The following is a 23,699-nucleotide window of genomic DNA, read 5'->3' on the forward strand; positions in this document are numbered from 1 at the left end:
CAAATCTCAATCGCAGGATAAAAGCCCGGTGTGAAGGAGCCCTAGGAAAGGTAGCACCAAGTCCAAGAGGTTGCTGGCATGGTTCACGAGCAGTGTTAAGAGAGCTATTAGAGAAAAGAGGGCTTCCTTCAGAAAGTGGAAGACTTGCCCAAGGGAGGAAATCAAAAGGGCGCACAAGCTTGCACAAAAGTGATGCAAGCAGACAATATGATATGCGAAAAAGCATTTTGAAGGGCATATGGCTAACAACATCAAGGCTAACAATAATGAATTTTTTAAATATATCAGAAGCAGAAAACCAGCTAGGAAGGCAGTTGGACCATTGGATGACAGTGGAGGTAAAGGAGTACTGAAGGAACACAAGGAGACTGCAGAGAAGCTGCATGAATTCTTTTCATCTGTCTCCAATGCAGCAGATATAGGACAGATACCTGTGCCTGCCCTGAACTGATGTTTCCAGGAAGGGAGTCTGAGGAACGGAGGCAAATAGTGGTGACAAAAGAGGACGTTCTCAACCTTATTGATAAATTGAAAGCAAATAAATCACCGGGCCCAGATGGTATCCATCCTAGAGTTCTCAAGGAACTCAAATATGACATTGCTGAACTCCTAACCAAAATATGCAACATGTCCCTAAGATCAGCCTCTATACCAGAGGATTAGAAGACGGCCAATTTAGCACCAATTTTCAAAAACAGATCCAGAAAATTACAGGCCCGTTAGCTTAATGTCTGTTCCAGGTAAATTAGTTGAAGGCATTATTTAAGATAAAATTAGTAAGCATATAGAAGGACAAGCCCTGCTGAAAAAGAATCAACACGCCTTCCGCAAGGGCAAGTCCTGTCTCACTAACCTTTTAGAGTTCTTTGGGAGTGTCAACAAACATGTAGACAGGGGTGATCCGGTAGACATTGTTTACTTGGACTTCCAAAAGGCTTTTGATAAAGTCCCTTACCAAAGACTCCTGAGCAAACTTAGCAGTCATGGAATAAGAGGAGAGGCCCTCTTATGGGTCAGAAACTGGTTAAAGAACAGAAAGCAGAGAGTAGGAATACATGGTAAATTCTCCCAATGGAGCGAAGTAAATAGTGGGGTCCCACAGGGATCTGCATTAGGACCAATGCTTTTAACCTGTTCATAAATGATCTGGAATTAGGTGTGAGCACTGAAGTGGCCAAGTTTGCAGATGACACCAAATTATTTAGGGTGGTTAAAACAAAACGGGATTGCGAAGAACTGTAAAAGGATCTCTCCAAACTGGGAGAATGGGCATCTAAATGGCAAATGTAGTTCAATGTAAGCAAGAGTAGAGTGATGCACGTTGGGGCAAAAATCCCAACTTCAAGTATAGTATGATGATGGGATCTGAGCTAGCGGTGCCGGTGACCATCGAGGAAAGAGATCTTGGGGTTGTGGTGGACAGCTCAATGAAGATGTGAACCCAGTGTGCAGCTGCTGTAAAGAAGGCAACTCCATTTTAGGCATAATTAGAAAAGGAATTGAAAATAAAACTGCCAATATCACACTGCCCCTATACAAATCTATAGTGTGTCCACACTTGGGATACTGTGTCCAGTTCTGGTCACCACACCTACAAAAAGATATTGTAGAGCTGGAAAAAGTGCAGCAAAGGGCAACTAAAATGATCAAGGGGCTGGAGCATCTCCCCTATGAGAGAAGGTTACAAGAGCTGGGATTGTTTAGCTTGGAAAAGAGGAGGGTCAGGGGAGACATGATAGGGGTGTACCCAATTATTAATGGGGTGGAGAACACACACACACACACACTCTCCCCCTCAACCCACCCTATCTCAGAGCAAAGGGATGGGGAGGTTTTAACTTTCCCTCCCTGCCTGCTGGGATCATGGGATGGGATCACTAGGGTTGGGGAATTTAAAGTATTTCCCTCCCCCTGCAGCAATCCTAATCCAGACTGCTGGGAGGGGGATGACGTTAAAGCCCACCCCCCACCCCCCGATCCTGACCCAGGTCACTGTTCCCCCCACTGCTGATGGCTGATCAGCTGTGTGGTAGGGAATGGTGGGTAGCTCAACCCCGAGGGCCACAGAAAGAGCGGCCAAGGGCTGGCGGGGGAGGGGGGGAATTGCCCGTATGTAATCAAAATAGATGTGTTTAGGGATGCGCTCAGCCATGATGCTCCATCCATTTATAACAGCTACAGCAATATCACTCCCTCTTTTTCCCCTCTCGAAGCAAATTGATTTGTGTCTTTGGCATGCCTGCCTAGTACATATAATCCCTTATAAGTGCTCATAACAATAATCACTCCGCAGGTTGGCCAGAGACACAGGCAGTGTGGAGACATAATCACATGTGGTCTGAGATGGGGGTGGGGCAGGGGGGTGCGCAATCTCCTCTGCCCTCTGGGCGAAGGAGAGAAGCTCGGAGGTGCAGGCCTGGGGATGCGGAGTACGTCGCACAGCCTTCCCCAGCCAGGAGCCCTCCAGATGTTTGGGACTGCAACTCCCACCATTCCCAGGCTGATGGATGTAAACAAACCTTGGCTTGATTCATGTAATAAGATGGTGTCTCCCACCACTAGGACACCATCCTGCTACACTGGACAAAAAACAGTACCGCACAACCTTCACTTGGCTCCAACAGCAAATGTCAGATGCCGTATGGCACACAGAAGCAACATGGCTGCCTCCCCAGACTCATATTCCAAAGGGCCTAATGCAGATCAAGCATTGTTTTGCCATGCAGACGTGGCCAAGCAGGAAACTCAACTGAAATTCCGCTTGTGAAGGAATGAACAGAGCTGGCAAGTTGGGAAGTCTAAGACAAGATGTGGAATGTAGTAATTCCCCCCCCCCTCCACCCACGGCTCTCTTTTTGGAGGGAGGCAAAATGAATTTACTTCTCAGCCGCATTTGCTCTTCTCAGCAGCTTTCCTCCCCATAATGCCTCTGTAAGTGTCAGCATGTAGTATCATTCACAGGGGCATTCTGGGAAAAAACAATGGTATGCCCACTGGCAGCTGCCATGTCTCCCACTAACCCCCTGAGAATAACGCTGTGTGATGGTGTAGCGTTGCTCACAGGGGTATTATGGGGGGCAGGGAGGAGCTCTGCTCTCACCACGACCACTATGAAACAGGGAGCAGTAGAGTGAAAGCAGGAGACGCTCCTTTTCCTGCCCCCCACGGGCTACTAGAAGCTGTTGTCAGATGCTGTGGGGCCTGATCAGGCACTGGCCCTCAGCGCCACTGGGGACACTGGTTGCAAATCTGGCTGTTCCAGCAAACAGCAGTACATGACCCTCCTGCTCTGGGATGGCGAGTCAATCCAGAGGGCCACCTTGGTCTTGTGGATTGGCTACGAGGAAGACTTGCAGACCTGCCAATTTCATCAGTCTCGGTGACTCATAGCTGGGGGAGGTTGCCTGTCCATGTCAGACTTCCGACTTTCATCCAGAATGCAGTTTGCCTTCAGCTGCTCGGCCACCTGAGAGGTACCTCCTGCTCCCAAGCCAGGCGCCCGAGAAGAACCCCTCCCTGGCATCCTGCTTGGCAGGAGGAAGGAAGATCTCCAGGGACGGAGAGGCTGCCACCCTCTGTCTCCGGGTGCACCTGGCTGCTATTGCAAGGGAAAGCACCGGCAAGGAAACACAGACTCCCCAAATAGCAACATGAGAAACCGACCAGGTCTATTAGCCAGCCCATTGCCCTGCCAGACCACAAGGCCAGCCTCCAGGGGTTTGGCAGTAATTCACTCTGCATGTCTTGACAGGAAGGGAGCAAAAGTTCAGAGCAAAGGCTGGGCAGCGGTGTCTCTATTACTGGACACAGAGACCTTCCGGGAGGGGAGGGGAGCTCCTTCTTTGTCATCGGTTTTGGCTCTGCATGGCAGAAAGCACGGCAAAGAGGCAAGGCAGCTCTCGGCCTCAGCAATCCTGGGCGTGGGCTTGCTCTCTGCAGGAAGGAACTGACTCTCCATGGCCATTTAGTTACACGACTGATTTTGCGGTGCCACAGTACTGTAACCCAGCAATCTTTGGCACTGTTCGACCTTTTGGTCCCACTGTACTGTTTTTCATCTTTGTCCTTCTGTACTCATATATATACCTAACCCATTTAGATTACCACTTCATGCACCTGACAGCGTGGGCCCTCACCCACCAGCTCATGCCAGAATTAATTTGTTAAGACTGTAAGGTGCTATACGACTCTAGGAAATCCTTGTGCAGAGGGAACTGGAGCATGCTGAGAACCAAGTGCTCTAGAGGGAGAGAAGGGATTTTAAAAATGGGAGGGGAATGAGGAGGACTGGAAGGAAAGAGAGAACAAGGACAGGTTTTAAACTGAGGTCTTGTTTACCCAACTGGGGACAATAACCAGGCCTGGGTAAAAAGTTCAAAAAGTCAAACTTCAGCCAAAAATGGTGGTGAATTGCACAATTACCTGCAATTGCCCTGGTTAATGGCCACCATTTTGTTTTTCCCAGAATGGAGCATTGTTCTGAGGATCATTTTAGGGAAAACAAAATGATAGCCACCAGTTGGGAGGAGCACCAGTGAATTTTGCCCCCTCAAAATTCACCCCCCCATTGCTGAAAAGTAGCGGGCCCATGAAATTGGAGGGAGGAAGTGTTCAGCACAGACGAATAATCCCTAAGTAATCCTGTAAACCCGGGGTCTCCAATGTGGTGCCCATAGGTGCTAACTGCCCATGGGCACCCGCCAGGCTCCCTCTCCCTCCGGGTTTTTATTTTGTTTCTCAAGGTTTTTCTCCTTTTCTTTTGGGTACAGACCTGTCCTTTTATTTGGGGAACAGCACAAATGGGGCAGAGGCTTCCTGGTTCAGGGGGTGGGGTGCTGCAGGGTTGGAAAGTATGGGCCCTTGATAACTTGGCATCCACCTAGTCCCACCAGACAGCTGCCCTCCCGTGCCCCAGGCGCACCTCTTCCAGTCTGCTCTGTCCTTTCTGGGAGAAGGAGTCTACCGGGTGACATGTTATACTGGTCTGTGACTGAAATAAACCATTCTTTCATTCATACCTGGTGACCTGGAGTCCTCCTCTGGTCTGCTGGCAAAGACCCGCAAGAGGGAATTCCATTATTCAGTATCAGAGAGACGCAAGACATAAAACGGCCTGAAGGCTCTTTTGTGCCTTTTAAATATACAAGTGTGTGTGTTTGTTTGTGGGCTGGCAGGTACTGGCCAGGGCTTGCAAACAAAGCCACGGTGACAGCTTTCGGGAGGAGGCACAAAGCTCCCACACCGCCAGGCCTGGGCACCAGCCAGCTCCTTCCTTGGCAGCTATTTTTGGCAGACGTGTCAGAAAACAGAGAGACAGAAGGGATCACAAAGGTGACCCAAGTCCTGTTGGAGGGCTGTTTCATGCTGTTTCAGGTGAGGAGCATGATATTTTAAAGACTCTCTTATTGCTGCATTATTCCATTTTCACTGTGAGCTGCCTCGGAGGCCACCAGCGAGCCAACAGGCAGGATCAAAATGTAAATAAAATAAAATAAGCCCAAGCCACATCCCAAAGTCATCTATTACCACTGCTGCAAACGTACTCTTTATATCTTGTATTTTGCAACTTTGGTGTTTTTTTTTCGTCTGCATGAAAACTTGTATGCAGTTCTGTGCACATTCTTCCTAATATACACATTGCATAGGAAAGTTTATTGATTTTTAAAGTTTAAAATTCATTTATTTACTGTTTTTATGTAGCCACCCCACAAGTACATTAAAATATAGTATAAAACCATGCAAAGGATTAAAGTGAAAATACAATTAAAACTAAGAGATGCAGACTGAAAGACTTTAATTATTGGAAAGGCCTGGGTGAATAAAAAAGGTTTCTGCCTGGTGCTGCAAAGACCATACTGACAGTGCCAAGCAAGCATGTCTTGAAAGTCTGTTCCATAACTACTGTAAGAGGCCCTCTCCCTAGTGGTCATCCTCCTCCCCACATTTGGTGGGGGCTCTCGCAGCAAAGCCTCTGAAGAAGATCATAATGTTTGGTTAGGTACATATGGGAGAACACAGTCTTTCAAGTAAATTGGTCCCAAGCTCCTTAGGGTGTTATCGGGTGTGGGTGTGGGTGTCAAGGCAGCTCAATATTAAATTAAAAGTTAAATTCAGGAGGGATGCCAACTGTACTTAAAAGGCAACGTTCATTAATGTTGTAGAAAGACCTAAGTCCTATTCAGGCATTCAGGGACGTGGGACAGGGCCTTCTCTACTGTGACACCCTGGTTGTGGAATGACCTCCCTTTGGAGGCCCGACTGGCACATACATTGGTTTCATTTTGGCGCCAAATAAAAACATGGCTTTTTTACTGAAGCCTTTGAGGGCTAAATACATTCCCTAAAGTAGCACACTGTTTTAACTGTTTTATTGGTTTAGATTTTAATTGGTATTAGCTTGTTTAATATTTACTATGTTTTTAGCTGTTTAAATTATTTATTGTTTTATACTGTTTAAATTGATTTGATCTGCACACTGCTCTGAGATCATCATCATCATCCCCACCTTTTCCCTAGTACTGGGACTCAAGGCAGCTTTACAACATAGAATCATAGAATAGTAGGGTTGGAAGGGGCCCACAAGGCCATCGAGTCCAACCCCCCGCTCAATGCAGGAATCCATGTCAGAGCATCCCTGACAAATGGCTGTCCAGCCTCGACATTAAAAACGTGTACAGTTAAAACATATAAATAGAAATATACAGAAGTTAAAAATAGAATTAATTCATCAATAATATTAAAATTGTATAAAATATAAGAATTTAAAAACAACAATATAAACAATAGTACCAATCCATCATATTCTCACAGGTCCAGACCCAAAGGCCTGCTGGAACAAAGTTTTTACCTGCCTGCAGAAACATACTAAGGAGGGTGCCACTCTCGCCTCCCTGGGAAGGGAGTTCCAGAGCCTTGGGGCAGCCACTGAGAAGGCCCTCTCCCGCATTCACACCAGGCGAGCCTGTGATGGTGGTGGGACTGCGAGAAGGGCCTCCCCTGAACTGCTCCGGGCACGAGCGGGCTCATAGGGGAGAAAACGGTCTTTCAGATAACCTGGACCCGAGCTGTATAGGGCTTTATAGGTCATGACCAGCACTTTGAATTGTGCCTGGAAACAGACTGGGAGCCAGTGAAGCTGTTTTAACAGCGGAGTTGTATGCTCCCTGTAGCCAGCCCCAGTCAACAGTCTGGCTGCAGCTCTTTGAACCAGCTGAAATTTCCAAACAGAGGCAGCCCCACGTAGAGCGTGTTACAGTAATCCAAACGGATTACCAGAGACGAAGCGTCTCAGCCCCAGTGACAAGCAAACAAGTGAGTTAGGCAACTGTGTGAGGGAAAGGTAAGTGAAATTACTTAATTTTCTATTAAAGTACCTCAGGTAACAATTCAAAATTGATAAATAGCAGCTGAAGCCAAAACAAGGGCACAGCTAAATCCCAGGAGGATAGCCCCTTACAAACTTACAAGAGAGAGCTAAATATCAGGAGGCTAAATATCAGAACTTACAGGCCTTGCATTAACAAAGACCACTGAGTGGCTGAAAAGAAGCTCAGCTGCATATTTTAAACTAACCCCAAGCTTAGAAAGGGGGAAAAAGAGTCTGCTTAATGCAGGAAAAAGTGCAGGCTAGCTTCAGATTAGGCTCAGTTTAGGCTCAGGCTGTAGGCCTTAAAGAGCTGCTCACCAAATAAAGTAAGTTTAAGGGTTCAGCATATCATTTAAGTTTAAAAAAGTAAACCAGTGGAAGAGTCTGCTTAAAGCAGGAAAAAATGCAGGCTAGCTTCAGACTGGGATCAGTTTAAGCCTTAAAGAGCAGCTCACCAAATAAAGCAAGTTTAAGGGTTCAGCATATCATTTAAGTTTTAAAAAACACAGAAAAAGCATCCAGATCTTGCAAGCCACAGCCTTCCCAAATCACTTACCCTTTGTCTGCTATCCCCTCCAATGACCCATTGAATAGAAGATCTCCCCTCAATAGGTCTCCCATTCACTATTGTTAATAGTCCTCCTTCCTAAATAGGAATCACCCTTCCCTGGGAGGCCAGCTGATCTACATTCCCAGCCTGGGGGAAAGCTGACAGGAGCTGGGAAGCATCCAGTTCTGGTTAAATCCCAAAGGGATGAAGATGAAAATGTTTCTGATTGCCCAAAAGTAGAAGGGGAGGAAATAGGCCAGGAGTACATGGTAGAACATAATAGCCAATCAAATGGGCCAACATCCCGTAGCAAAAGATGTACACGCCAGAGGCATCTGGGGAGGGATACCGTGTATAGTGTTTTTATGCAAATGCTAGAAGCCTTGAAGCCAAAATGGGAGAGTTGGAGTGCTTGATTGTAAAGGAGAACCTGGATATAGTGGGCATTATAGAAACCTGGTGGAACAGAGAGAACCAGCGGGATATGGTCATCTCTGGATATAAACTCTATAGGAAGGGCAGGGAAGGGTGCACTGGGGGAGGTGTTGCCCTGCACGTCAAAGAGGGCATAGTGTCAAGCAGACTAGAACACCTAAAATGGGTAGACTCTTCTACGGAACAGCTGTGGGTGACAATACCGGGCTCTAAAACTAATGTAGTGCTAGGAACATGGTATCGTCCCCCAGACCAGAATGCTCAGGGTGACCTCGAGATGGGAAACGATATCAGGGAGGCCTCCAAACAAGGAAGTGTGTAATAATGGGTGGTTTCAACTACCTCCACATTGACTGGATAAATGCATGTTCCAGCCATGACAGAGAGTTTAAATCTCTCGATGCCCTAGATGATTGTGCCCTAGAACAGTTGGTCATGGAACTGACCAGAGGGGAGGCGACCTTGGATTTAATCCTAAATGGTGTCATCCAGGACCTAGTAGGAGATACAAATGTTGAAGTGCATTCAGATTTAATATATATTTAAATGGAAATTGCCCAGGAAGTCCAACACAGTCACATTTGACCTCAAAAGAGGAAACCTCTCTAAAAAGAGGGAACTGGTAAAAAGGAAGTTAAAAGGGGGAGTCAAGAGGATTAAATCCCTTCAGAATGCTTGGAGGTTACTCAAAACCACAATAATAGTAGCCAAACTAAAAAGTATGCCACGGGTTAGGAAAGGTAGCACCAAGTCCAAGAGGTCGCTGGCATGGTTCACGAGCAGTGTTAAGAGAGCTATTAGAGAAAAGAGGGCTTCCTTCAGAAAATGGAAGACTTGCCTAAGGGAGGAAATCAAAAGGGAGCACAAGCTTGCACAAAAGCGATGCAAGCAGACAATATGATATGCGAAAAAGCATTTTGAAGAGCATATGGCTAACAACATCAAGGCTAACAATAATGAATTTTTTAAATATATCAGAAGCAGAAAACCAGCTAGGAAGGCAGTTGGACCATTGGATGACAGTGGAGGTAAAGGAGTACTGAAGGAACACAAGGAGACTGCAGAGAAGCTGCATGAATTCTTTTCATCTGTCTCTAATGCAGCAGATATAGGACAGATACCTGTGCCTGCCCTGAACTGATGTTTCCAGGAAGGGAGTCTGAGGAACGGAGGCAAATAGTGGTGACAAAAGATGACGTTCTCAACCTCATTGATAAATTGAAAGCAAATAATTCACTGGGCCCAGTTGGTATCCATCCTAGAGTTCTCAAGGAACTCAAATATGACATTGCTGAACTCCTAACCAAAATATGCAACATGTCCCTAAGATCAGCCTCTATACCAGTGGATTAGAAGATGGCCAATGTAACACCAATTTTCAAAAAGAGATCCAGGGGGGATCCAGGAAATTACAGGCCCGTTAGCTTAATGTCTGTTCCAGGTAAATTAGTTGAAGGCATTATTTAAGATAAAATTAGTAAGCATATAGAAGGACAAGCCCTGCTGAAAAAGAATCAACACGCCTTCCGCAAAGGCAAGTCCTGTCTCACTAACCTTTTAGAGTTCTTTGGGAGTGTCAACAAACATGTAGACAGGGGTGATCCGGTAGACATTGTTTACTTGGACTTCCAAAAGGCTTTTGATAAAGTCCCTCACCAAAGACTCCTGAGCAAACTTAGCAGTCGTGGAATAAGAGGAGAGGCCCTCTTATGGGTCAGAAACTGGTTAAAGGACAGAAAGCAGAGAGCAGGAATACATGGTAAATTCTCCCAATGGAGCGAAGTAAATAGTGGGGTCCCACAGGGATCTGCATTAGGACCAATGCTTTTAACCTGTTCATAAATGATCTGGAATTAGGTGTGAGCACTGAAGTGGCCAAGTTTGCAGATGACACCAAATTATTTAGGGTGGTTAAAACAAAACGGGATTGCGAAGAACTGCAAAAGGATCTCTCCAAACTGGGAGAATGGGCATCCAAATGGCAAATGTAGTTCAATGTAAGCAAGTGTAGAGTGATGCACGTTGGGGCAAAAATCCCAACTTCAAGTATAGCGTGATGGGATCTGAGCTAGCAGTGCCAGTGACCGACCAGGAAAGAGATCTTGGGGTTGTGATGGACAGCTCAATGATGATGTGAACCCAGTGGGCGGCCGCTGTAAAGAAGGCAACTCCATCTTAGGCATAATTACAAAAGGAATTGAGAATGTAACTGCCAAGATCATACTGCCCTTATACAAATCTATGGTGCGGCCACACTTGGAATACTGTGTCCAGTTCTGGTCACCACACCTACAAAAAGATATTGTAGAGCTAGAAAAAGTGCAGAAAAGGGCAACTAAAATGATCAAGGGGCTGGAGCATCTCCCCTATGAGAGAAGGTTACAAGAGCTGGGATTGTTTAGCTTGGAAAAGAGGAGGGTCAGGGGAGACATGATAGGGGTGTACACAATTATGCATGGGGTGGAGGATGTGGATAGGGAGACATTTTTCTCCCCCTCTCAAAATACTCGAACCCAGTGGGGTCATCCCATGAAGTGGGTCGGTGGGAGATTCAGGACAGAAAAAGGGAAGGACTTCTTCACACAGCACATAGTTAAACTATGGAATTTGCTACCACAGGATTTAGTGATAGCCACTGATTTGGATGGCTTTAAAAGGTGGTTGTACAATTTCCTGGAGGAAAAGGCTGTCAGTGGCTACTGGTCTTGATGGCTATGTGCTACCTCCAGTACTAGAGGCAGTAAGCCTATGTATACCAGTTGCTGGGGAACATGGGTGGGAGGGTGCTGTTGCACTCATGCCCTCCTTGTGGTTTTCCTGTGGGCAGCTAGTTGGCCACAGTGTGAACAGAATGTTGGACTCGATGGACTCTTGGTCTGATCCAGCAGGGCTCTTCTTATGTTCTGGTCTGGAACTGCAGCTGGTGCAGAACGTAGCCTGTTGTAGAATACTGTCAGGTGCTGTTCCATATCAGCATGTAACAGCTCCGCTGAAGGCTCTGCACTGGCTGCCCACTTACTACCGGGCCAGCTTTAAGGCTTCAGTACTAGTCTACAAAGCTCTGACCAACTTGGGACCAGGATACTCGAGGACACATCTTCTCCCTTATCATCCTGCCTGCTCACTGAGGTCTTCTGAAGAGGCGCTCTTGGTTGTGTTACATGGGTCGGAGACCCACTTGGAAACGACCAGGAGTATGGCCTTTAGCATTATCAGCTCCCAGCCTACGAAATGCCCTTCCAACTGAGAACAAACAAGAACCTACACTGCTTTGTTTCTGGCATTTGCTGAAGACTTCTGTTTTTAGACAAGGATTTCCTGGCTGATGAGTAAATTCCAGCCACTGTTTGACTACAATAGGAACACGGGAAGCTGCCTTATACTGAGCCAGACCACTGGTCCATCTATCCCAGTATTGTTGACACTGACTGGCAGCACTGGCTCTCCAGGATCTAAGGTTCAGGTTTTCCCTGCCCTACCTGGAGATGCTGGGGGTCGAACCTGGGACTTTCTGCGTGCCAAGTAGAGGGCTCTGTCACTGAGGTACGGCCCCTCCCATTTAGAATGGTGTATTGTTTATATTGCATTTTTTTGTATTTGGTGTTTTAACTGGTTGTACACTGCTCCAAAATCTTTTGATGTGGAGTGGTTTATAAATCCTATAATCAATAAATAAATGAATGAAGAAATAAAATCATGAGAAGCCCACTTGCTGTCAGAGAAGCCATCCTGCCCACACTGCAATCACAGAGACTTTGCCTTTCCCATGGGGCACAGCAGCAGAGCTGACTGCCAAAGATTAGCACCAGAGTCAGTAGCAGGGAGAGGGAAGGAACAGGGCAAGTCAAATCTCCCTCCCTCTGGTTGAGTAATGATTGGGCCTAATTGCTTATTGCTGGTTACTAAGCTACGGGATGGCGGCAGCTCGGACACCCATCAATAGATTAACCTCACCATGCAGCCCGAACAAGCTCATTCATTTCCAAGGGTGTTTATCTCCCTCCTCACCTACTCTCTGGAGAGAAAACATAATTATTATTTAAACGCGAGTTAATTCGGCCAAGGTGTTGATCAATAATGGAGAATTACTCTTTTAAAAACAGAGAAATCATGAGGCCAGGCAGGGAGCATGCAAGGCCCTGGGAGAACTCAATTATGGAGAAGGGGCCCTGGAAAAGCAGAAAAACATTCAGGCTGGGTCAGATGCAAGGTCTGCCTGTCCCCCAGCACTCGTCTCCAAAAGGGGCTGAACTGCCTGGCCTCTGCAGAGGCCCAAGATGTTGGAACAGATTAACTTGCTCACAAGTTCTCCTTCGATTTTCCTTTTTGCCCAGAAAGACGAAGTGTTCACCAGACTCTTGATAAGACTTTGGGTACCATCATATTGTAAAGTAGCCTTCCCCAACCCAGTGCCCTTGGCTATGGGGATGATAGGAATTGTAGTTCAACACATTTGGAGGGCACTGGGCTGGAGGGGTTTGTGCTACATCATTGAAACATATACGCAGATGTGCTAGATGAAAACATTGGTGTAGTCTGCCAATCCAGAGTCCCTAATGCTTCAGGAACATCCATGAACAGGACACAATGGAGAAATCCATCCATAGCCGTTAATTGCCCATTATCTGATATGCCATGTGCTGCTGTTTCTAAACACAGATATTCCATTTTAGGATACCAGAGCAAGTATTCTCTCACCGATACTTGCATCCTCCATGTTGTCATCTTCTTTCTTTCTTTCTTTCTTTCTTTCTTTTATCCCAGAGGCCATCAGGATGTCCTGTGACAATGAGTTCCATGGGATGATTAGGAGTTCCGCAAAGAACTATTTAACGCCTGTCGCTATTCCCAAACCTGTTGCTTCTGAGTTTACAAATTATGATCCAGAAGAACCTAAGAGCAGCTGTGGGGATGTATGAAAGGCACTTACCTTTCATGGATTATGCTGATGGTGGTGGGGGAGGCGCTCCATCCCTCCTCCCAGAATTCTGGAGGGGGGAAGGCGCTCCGTTCCTCCCCCCCCCCCCCCGGAATCCTGGCCGGCCGGCTGTGCTCTGCAGGGATTCTGTGGAGCCGCCGGCCGGCTCTGCCAGCAGCCGGACATCCGGCCGCTGGCTAGCAAGGACGCAAATGACGGCTGCTGTAGCTGCTGCCGTTTGCGTCCCTGCAGTCAGCCATGATAGGCTACGCAAATGTTTACGTAGTCTATCACGGCTGACTTAAAAAAACAACAACAACAACAACAACGTCCGCTACGCTATTTACGTTCCCCTTATTTTCGCCGTCTTAGTCTACATAAATCTTGACGTAGACTAAGACGTGCTAAAATAAGGAATGCAAATGGCGGCGGCCATGGCCGCTGCCACTTGCGTACACACGTTGTTGTTGTTGTTGTTTTTAAGTCAGCCGTGATAGGCTACGTAAACATTTATGTAGCCTATCATGGTTTTTTTTTAAACCTAGCCGTGATAGGCTACGTAAATCTCACGTCTTTGTTTGTTTGTTTTTTAAACTGGAACTGGCGGCGGCGGCAGCCGGTCGGAAGGCTGGCCACTGCAGCCGCCGCCGCCGAAGCTGCTGCCGGAGCCGCCGCCTGAGCCACCGCCGCCAGGAAGATCCGCCCCAAGTAAGTCTCATCCTGGGTGGGTGGGGGGGGGTGGCAGACCGTTCCGCCACCGATTTCGGGAGGCCGAATGCTAGCGCAGATCGTGATCCGTGGTGGAATTCTCTGACATCCCTAAGCAGCTGTACTGGATCAGACCGATGTGGGCCCATCTAGTCTGTCATCTAACTTCCAAGGGTAGCCAAACAGATGCATCAAGGAAGTGCAAAGTATGAACAGAACTTGAAAAGCCTTTCCACACTGCTCACCCCAAGAATGATATTTAGAAAGGCATTTGCCCCTGAACATATAAACACGCCATTTAGCTATCATACTAGTCATTTCTGTAGGGATGTCAGAGAATTCCGCGACGGATCTTGGTGAGGCCGAATGCAAGTGCATTCAGCCCCCCGAAATCCATCGCGGCATGAAGCCCCCGCCTCCCCCAACCCACAAAAGTCGGGCGGCATGAAGCCCCCACCCCACAAAAATAGCATGTAACGGAGCACTTACCTGCTCCCATTGGCACTGACTTGCGAATGGCGGCCGCCCTGCGGCCGCCATTCGCTTCCTCTTTCATGCCGCGATAGGCTACGTAAATACATACGTAGCCTATCACGGCTAACGCAGGGATGCCTTTTGCGTCCCTGCGGAGGCCATGATAGGCTACGTAAGTATTTACGTAGCCTATCACGGCAGGCTTAAAAAAAAAATAACGCGTACGCAAATGGTGGCGGCTACAGCCGCTGCCATTTGCGTTCCTTATTTTTGGCCATCTTAGTCTACGTAAATATTTACGTAGACTATTACGGCCAAAATAAATTGGAACACAAATAGCGTTGTTGTTGTTGTTGAGTCGTTCAGTTGTGTCCGACTCTTCGTGACCCCACGGACCACAGCACGCCAGGCCTTCCTGTCCTGCACTCTCTCCCGGAGTGTGCTCAAGTCCATATTCATCGCATCGGTGATGCCATCTCATCCTCTGCCGTCCCCTTCTCCTTTTGCCCTCAATCTTTCCCAGCATCAGGGTCTTTTCCAGGGAGTTTTCTCTTCGCATTAGGTGGCCAAAATATTTGAGCTTCAGCTTCAGTATCTGTCCTTCCAATGGGCACTCAGGGTTGATTTCTTTTAGGATTGACTGATTTGACCTCCTTTGTGTTCCCCTTTATTTTCGCCGTAATAATCTACGTAAATATTTACGTAGACTAAGATGGCCAAAAATAAGGAACGCAAATGGCGGCGGCTGTAGCCGCCACCATTTGAGTACGTGTGTGTTTTTTTTTACCCAGAGCCCTCCGTGGCCAGAAATCCGGCTGTGGACGGCTCTGGCCTGGGCCTGGCCAGCTGCTCCGCAGAGCCGCTGCGGAGCACAGCCGGCCGGTCGAGGATTCCGGGGGGGAGGAACGGAGTGCCACCCCCCCGTCGAGGATTCCGGGGGGAGGGACAGAGCGCCTCCACCCCCACCGCAAAGCATATCCGCGAAACAGTAAGTGACTTTCGTACATCCCTACATTTCTGAGCCCCTTTACACTGTGTGAGGGAGGCCTAACTTACTTTGTCATTAATTACCTTCCAGACACTGGGAGACACTTCCTGTTTAGGAAGCATTAAAAATGTAAGAACATGCTCTCCAGTACCCTGTTCCCTCAGTGGCCAACCAAAGGTCTTGTCAGGCGGTCGCCCCTGCTGCCTTCTGAAATCCTCAGGTAGCCAGAATCAACACGCAGACAATAGGGCTCTTTTTCAAGGCTTTATTCCCATTCAACCTAATTACAGATGCTAATTGCTTGATCCTACGAGTGAGACTTAAGAGAGCTGCCTACTTGGGGGTTCTAACCCTAGGAATCAGTTGATCTCTGTTTGGAGGGGAAGGCGGGAAACCTCTGTACTTATGAGCTAGGAGGAGAGAGTCCACCCCTTTCCCGTGGGGCATTGGGGCGCCACTGTTGCTGTCGCGCCAAGCAGGCTGAGCACCTCCTCTCAGCGCCTGCCATCTCGCGCTTGACGCTGCGCTGGCGCCTAGCATCCAGAAACTGCTGTTGCTCCCCCCTCTACCTGCCAGGGTCACTATCACTCTCAGGAATGTGTACCGGGAGGGGCTCTCCCCCTGACTGCTCCTCTGAATGGCCCGTGGGTTCCTCTCCCACGGTTTCTATCTCTTCCTCAGAATCCAAACTGCTTTGGGGCTCTCTGGGCTCCGATCCAACACTGACAGGTCTCTGGGAAGCCCAAATGCAGGAGAGGAGTGCAATTGTATCCCCCTCCCCACACACATGCTCATATTCCCCAGCAAATGGTATTCAGAGGTCTACTGGCCACTGTGCAAACACAATGCAGAACTAGATAGGCCTTTGGTCTGATCCAGCATGGCTTTTTATTTATCTGCTCATTTCTAACATCCATGGAAAAACTTTATTTTAATAATTATTACAAGGCTGTGAGATGTAGTATTAAACCCCCCCACAGCCAGGGTCAGCATATTTACTCCAATCCACTTGGGCCTTATTAAATGTACGCTTCTCAGTCAGGCCCTGTTCCAGTGAGTTCCTCCCTTTGTTTGTTTGTTTTCCTGGAATGGAGACATGGAGAGGCGGTCTGCAGAAGTACACCCAGCAACACCCAATAGTTGAACAGATCAGAGATGGTCGGTGGGAATTGGCCATGGTGATTCATGAGATGCAGCAAGGATGGCTAAGCAGAGGGAAGACGTAGTGATGGCCACCAATTTGGATGGCTTTAAAAGGGGATTGGATAAATTCATGGAGGAGAAGGCTATCAATGGCCCTTAGTCCTGATGGCTATATGTTACCTCCAGTATCAGAAGCAGTATGCCTGTGTACTCCAGTTGCTGGGGAACATGGGCAGGAGACTGCTGTGGCACTCCTGTCCTGCTCATGGGTTTCCCACTTGACAGCTGATCGGTTACTGTGTGAACAGAATGCTGGACTAGATGGACCCTTGGTCTGATCCAGCATCAGAGCTCTTCTGATGTTCTTAAGTGTTATGGAGGAAAATAGTCATTGTAAAGAGGTGGGATGGGAAGTCTTCCCACACCACCCAAAAGGCACCACTATGGTGTGCCCTACATGAGGGCTTGCATTGATGGTTAAAGGCTTTGTTCAAGGTTCTGTCGGTAACGTATAAAACCCTAAGCGACTTGGGACCAGGTTACCGTAAGGATCGCCTCACCCCTTATGTCCCTTCCTGGTCCTTGCTGTCCTCAGGAGGAGAGCTTCTGACAGTGCCCCCTGCTCCCGAAGTTCGCCTTGGAGTGCCTGCAACAGAGCGTTTGGTGTCGCAGCACCCGCCCTCCGGAACGCGCTCCCCATGGCATCAGGCCAGCATCTTCAGTCTTGGGCTTTGGATGTCTGCACAAGACCCACCTCTTCCTGCAAGCTTTCCCTGAGGAGTGAGCCAGCCAGTATTGTTAGTCAACCAGCCATTGTTCTAATGTACTTTTAAAACTTTTTTTTTATGCTTTAATCATTTTAGTTAACCACTTTGATAGCTTACTGGAAAGTGGTATATACATTTATGAAATAAATAATAAATAAACAAATTGTCTGGATGCTCCAGGCAATGTAAAAAGACAAGCCTGCCCTGTGAGGAAGGGTGCAATTGGCCTCTTCAAATTCATAGAAGTCATATTTATTGCCCCACAGCAAAACTGTTCAATATGGCTTCATGAGTGGCAAAGGATATGTGGCTGGGAAGTTAGATGGGTGGCTAAACAGTCATATGGCTGTTTGACTACATGCTGAGATCTGCACAGATCAAGTCAACCCACACCCAGCACATCATTTTGGACATGCACACTAGCCCGGCAAACTGCCTGGGCAATTCCAACAGCGGAAACCTTTCTTCGAGGCAGAGAGAGAACATGAGAGACAGAGAGAGACAGGCTGAAGAGCAGCCTACTTACCCTGCTGGCTATGCCTCTGAGCATAAACTGCCACCGCTGTGGCAAGCACCACGTAGCACGCTGCCGGCACGGGATAAGCCATCTGTGGAAGCAAGCACACAACAGCACGCGGTCAGTGGGGCCAAAGCTTGAGGGAAGGACAGAAGAAAGCACTTCACAAGAGGAGCGCCTTTAACAAAGCTGGGTGGCAGCACAGCCAAGTGTCTGGGCGTGGATTCCGGACCTATGGAGCAGGAGGAAAGAGCTAAAATAACAAGGTCAACCATTGTTCTCTTTGCATTTTACACATAATGGGCTGAGGTGAAGGGAAAAAGATTTGCCTAGCACCACCCAGTGTGTTGATGGCACAGCCTGGATCTGAGCCCACGTCTTCCTGAACTTAATCTCACATGGGAGGGAGCTGCAGCAGAGCGCCTGCGTGGCAGTGCAAATGCAGATGCCGTTCATTCCCTTTGCCTTGTTCCTCTTTGCAGTCCGTGTTCCAGTACTGCTCATTATCCATTTCCTGTGAATGCACACTTCCTCTTCTTAGAGGCCAGGGGTGTGCATGTGTGTGCATGAGTCCAGTAGCTTCACTGTGACTTGCGAAAATCAGGGTGGGAGGAGAAGAAGAGCAAGATGTCTAAACACAAACAACTTAAAATGTAAAAGGTAGTAGGGAAAGACTAGATTAAGAGGCCCATCTCACTCTGCATCCTACTTCTGCCAGTTGCCCAGACAGATGCTTCCGGGCACGTAGGTGGAATACAGATTTTACTGGGTAGCACCACCTGTGCCTGGGCTCTCCAGCGTGGGGCTCATGGGCTCCAGGGTGCCCAGGGACACCATGCGTGCCTCCCGACAGGTGCCCTGCCCCTCCTCATTTGTCTTTTATTTCTTATGATTATTTTAATTAACTGTTGTTTTAACCGGGGAGGCTGGCATGCTGCACAGCGAAGGGTGGCCCTCCAGCACCGTCCTTATTCGGATTCCAAAGGGTGGTTTTGTGTTTCGTAGCTCTGGCGCCATCCCTGCCTTGGACTTCAGGGTTCTTGGGCATCTCACTTTTCTTTTAGCTTCCCCAGTTTGCCTTCAGGGAAATGAGTCTTTTATTATGCCATTTTAGGAATGGGCAAGCCCTGCACCATGGCAGCCATTTTGTGGGAGCACTCACAACACTTTCAACATTCCACATGTGCCCACCGACCCCCAAAGTTGGGGAGCCCTGGTCTAGGCCTTGAGCATGGCACAAGAAGCCTCCTCAACGTTCGTACTCAGGACACATCTAACGGTGTCTTCAGAGAGCACACAAGATCCTCCTTGGACACCCACAAGGAAGGTCAGCACCTTCCCCTATTGCTGGTACTTGGGGAGGTAAACCTGCCTCTGAACACAGAAATTTGTCCAGCGAGCCATCAGGAAGGAAGTCAAAGTAATTTCTGCTGAGAAACCCCAGAAGCACCGTTCGGATTAAGGAAGAAGGGCACAAGACTGGGCACGGATGGACGGCACAGAGGGGCGCACAGCATTTTCTGCTAGACATTTTGGAGAATTCTGCTGGTGCCGCAGTTCTGCAACAGCAGATGGGGGAGGTGGGAAGTGGCACAGGCAGAGGGCAAGACATGAGCAAAGGCAGAACACTGCTCAGTGGCTGAGAACCTGTTTTGCATGCTCAAGGTCCCAGGTTCAATCCCCAGCAGCATCTCCAGGTAGGGGTAGGAAACACCCCCTGCCTGAAACCCTGGAGAGCTGCTGCTGCCAGTCAGTGTCAACAATACTGGGCTAAATGGACCAAAAGTACAAGGCAGCTTTCTATGCTTCCACTCCAGTGGCATCACTCTCTTTTTTCTCTCCTTCCCTCCCAAACACCTCCTGTGCATCCAGGTCCAGAGCCCATAAGTTCAACTGCTCCCCTTTGCTCCTTACTCTCACGGTGTCTGCCTTTCCTCTCTCCACAGGCAGCTCAAAATAAGGAGAGTGTGTAAGAAAATGTCCACGCTGCTCACGGAAGCAAGACAAACCACGCAAGAAGAAATTACCCTCAAAGCATGGCCTGTGAGAAGGTTCTTTTTTGCTTCCTTATATAATTTGACCATGGAAGTGAAAGCGCACCTCCTTTGACAGATGCCATTGACAAATAATTCAAATCCATCTTGCCCCCCCCCATGCTCTCCACAACTCTGCAAACCCCACTTTTCACTGCCACGTAACACCGGCTGTTTTTGCAGGTGACACTCTGGAAAAAATGAGAGAGAGAGTGAGATCCTCAGGCACACGCCACGAGGCTGCGGTGATTAAAAAAGAGCCATTTTTCTTGTAGGGCTTTGGTGGAGGGCCAGAAATGATGAAAAGGGCTGGCAAGTAGAAGCCTCCAGGAAATGTGGGGGCCCTGAATCAGGCATTGTCTGGAGAACAGAGAGATTCAGAGGAAAACAGTAGGACTGCCTGCAGAAAGGAAGATGGACAACTCAAAACAGGGCAAGCACAATTATTCTGAGAGCATTGAACAAGCAGCCTGGAACAAGCACGAGGAAAGGCCTAGCAGAAGTATTCTCAAACCCAGTCAACCAATGTCACTGGAAAGATCCCGGGCCCAATATAGGAGTCCAGTTCCTCTGCGAATGGGTGCCCACTCATTCTTATTGAGTTGCTACACTCTTAATACCATATTCATGCCCAGGCAACTGGGAGCCAGTGATTTTCCATTGGCACAAGCATAACTCAGAAAGTCCAGATCAGTTGAGAAAAAGTTAATGAGTGTATTATTATGAGTATCATTACCATCATCATAGGGCTGGAAGGAACCTTAGAGGTCATCTAGTCCAACCCGGTGCTCAATGCAGGCTCTGCACTGCAGGGAGTAGCTACAGCATCCCTGACAGATGGCAGTCCAGCCTCTTGTTAAATAGTTCCACTGAAGGAGAACCCACCACCTCCCAAGGAAGAGTCTGTTTCACAGCAGAACAGCTCTTGCAATAAGGAAGTTTCTCCTAATGTTAACCTGAAATCTGCTTCCCTGCAGCTTCCACCAGTTGGTTTTAGTCCTGCCCTCGGGAGCAACAGAGAGCAAGTCTGGTCCATCTTCTGCACAATGGTTCAGATATTTGAAGACCGCTATTATGACTCTCTTTGATCTTCTCTTCTCCAGGCTAAACATTTGCACTCTTTCAACAGTTCCTCATAGGACTTGGTTTCCAGACCCCTCTACCATCTTCTGTAGATGTGCTCCAACTTGTCAATGTCCTCCTTAAAATGTGACATCCAGAACTGGATACAGTACTCCAAATCCAGACTGACTAAAGCAGAATAGATCGAAACTATTTAACGATCTGGATACTATGCTTCTGTTAATGAAGCCCAAGATTGCATTAGCTTTCTTAGCTGCCACTGCTATCATCGTCATTGTTGTCGTCGTCGATAAAAGGTACATGCTGACTTTCTGCAAGCTAGCACCCAAGCAGGTGTAACAACACCCAGACACAAAAGAAAGCACAGGATGCTGCCATTCTCCATTCTCGCTGGGGCTGGCTGCCCAGCTTCTCAGGCAGGGAAGGGCCATCCCCATCACCTGTCACATGCAAGATCCCTTAGTGAGAGATTATGGGGGTGGAACCTGGGACCACCTCGATGAGAAGCGAGTGTTCCCTCACTGAACTACGGCTCCCCGCCCTCATACAGATCCACAGAATACAATACTGAGGACCAGCTCCACAACCTAAAACAAACAGCCCCAAACAAAAACTAAGCCACCTACACATTAGTCACCAGCAGCCCAGCACCTCAAAGATCATCAGGCCGGGGCCAAGTGGATTTGCCTGGGGAGGGAGTTCCACACTTGGAGCATGGCTACAGAAACAGCCCCACATACCTCTGCAGGAGAAGGGACCCAGAGGTGGGTCTCTGGTGGAGGAACTTAGCTGCTGGACATGCCTGCCAGGGACCAGGCAGAATGTCAGGTACCTCTTCCCAGACATTTCAAATCCATCTAAAACCTCTGGGCTATTAAAAGTTCAGTCGGCAGTGGCTGTTGGGCTATGTTGTACTGCAATCCCAAACTATGTCAGCATCTGGAATATTAAATAGAAATATACTACGTTTCATTGGAGGGACTGTGTCTCTAGGTCCTCTCACATATAATGGGGAAATCTAAACAGTGGACTATATGGTCCTGTGTTGATCTATTGCAGCAAAAGCAACAAAGAATCTTGTGGTACTTTAAAGACCAGCACATTTATTCTGGGATAAGCTTTGGTGGACTGTAGTCCTAGACACAGGAGAGCTGCAGACTGCCTAAATCCATCAAGATGGGAAGCGAACCCCTTTTACAGGGGGACACAACAGTGATTACTTATGTGCAGATTGTGATGTATTTAAATGTATATGTACATCTGAAACAACGCCATAATCAAATGCTGTTGTTTTTAGAAAAAAGACATCAGGGTGGTCGAAAACTATCAGAGGGCGGGACCAGCCTTGCATCTTTGCAACACACTCCTGTTTCCCCCACACCCACGCGGCTCCAATCCCAAAATCAATGTTTTTAGAAGAAATGTTGCTTCTTTTGCTTTGACTGAAAATGTCACCTTGGTTTGGCTAAGAAGCTAAAATGAAACACCTCATGTCTAAATGTTTCATGTCAGTTTGTGGCACTTTAAATGGCTTTTACAGGCTTGTTTTAAAAACAATCTTTTACAGACTTATTCAGAATAAAGTGACTGTCATCAGAATCCAGAGCACAGATGCGAGCGAGTCCCATGGAAATGGATGGAGCGTACCGTTACGATAGGCATGCGGGATCAGGGTGCAAGGAAGGGATACAGCACAACAATGAAACCAGCTGAAACAATGCTCTCCCCTGCCCCCTGCCCACCCAAGAGATGCTAGCTTGTCGCTATGACCGCATCGCCCTTTCCCTCTTGGCTGGTGCCAGCATTCAACAAAGCCAAGGAACGGCCCAGCGCCTATGCATATTTGAAGGACTTGCAAGCTAAGCCCTAAAGCAGGGGTGTCAAGCCCTTTTGGTCCTGGCAGCCTGACTGCCCTGCCCGGAACTGGATGATGTCAGGGGCAGGGGACTCTCCTTGATGTCAGGGGCAGGCCTAACATCATTGGGTGCCTGGCTGAAGTGTCAGCTGGAGTTCCCCTCCAGTGCCTGAGTTGGGGAGCTGCTGTCAGGAGGTCGCCCCTGCCGCCTTCTGAAATCCTCAGGTAGCCATAATCAACACGCAGACAATAGGGCTCTTTTCCAAGACTTTATTCCCATTCAAACTAATGACGCTTACAGATGCTAATTCCTTGATCCTACGTGTGAGACTAAAGAGAGCTGCCTACTCGGGGGTTCTAACCTTAGGAATCAGTTGATCTCTGTTTGGAGGGGAAGGCGGGAAACCTCTGTACTTATTGGCTAGGAGGAGAGAGTCCACCCTTTTCCCATGGGGCACTGGGGCGCTGCTGTTGCCATTGCACCAAGCGGGCTGAGCGCCTCCTCTCAGCGCCCGCCATCTCCCGCTTGACGCTGCGCCGGCGCCTAACATCCAGAAACTGCTGTTGCACCTCCCTCTCCCTGCCAGGGTCACTATCACTCTCAGGAATGTGTACCGGGAGGGGCTCTCCCCTTGGCTGCTCCTCTGAACAGCGTGCAGGTTCCTCTCCCGCAGTTTCTATCTCTTCCTCAAAATCAGAACTGCTTTGGGGCTCTCTGTGCTCCAATCCAACCCTGACAGCTGGCTGAGCTCCCCCTGGGATTTCCCCAGCTGGGAAAGCCTGTGAAGAGCGAAAGCCACTGCTGCCCACAAGGGAAAGGTGGTGAAGCAGTGGACACTCCGCCCTCTCTCCCGTCTCTGAA

The 23,699-nt window shown here is 48.2% G+C and overlaps 1 protein-coding gene across 2 annotated transcripts in view; it reads right to left on the reverse strand.

Annotated features, from left to right (window-relative positions):
* The window catches only part of CNTFR (ciliary neurotrophic factor receptor), a 476,854-nt gene that overhangs the window by 204,719 nt on the left and 248,436 nt on the right, over nt 1–23,699 (reverse strand). For both annotated transcript variants that reach the window (XM_084832002.1, XM_084832001.1), the window contains exon 3: nt 17,876–17,957. In XM_084832002.1, coding sequence (XP_084688128.1) covers nt 17,876–17,957 — 82 coding nt within the window. The remainder of the gene's footprint in view (nt 1–17,875; nt 17,958–23,699) is intronic.

The sequence above is a fragment of the Heloderma suspectum genome, chromosome 2, assembly GCF_057233095.1.
Source record: "Heloderma suspectum isolate Gila_16-S chromosome 2, 16-S_ref, whole genome shotgun sequence".
Classification (NCBI taxonomy): Eukaryota; Metazoa; Chordata; class Lepidosauria; order Squamata; family Helodermatidae; genus Heloderma; species Heloderma suspectum.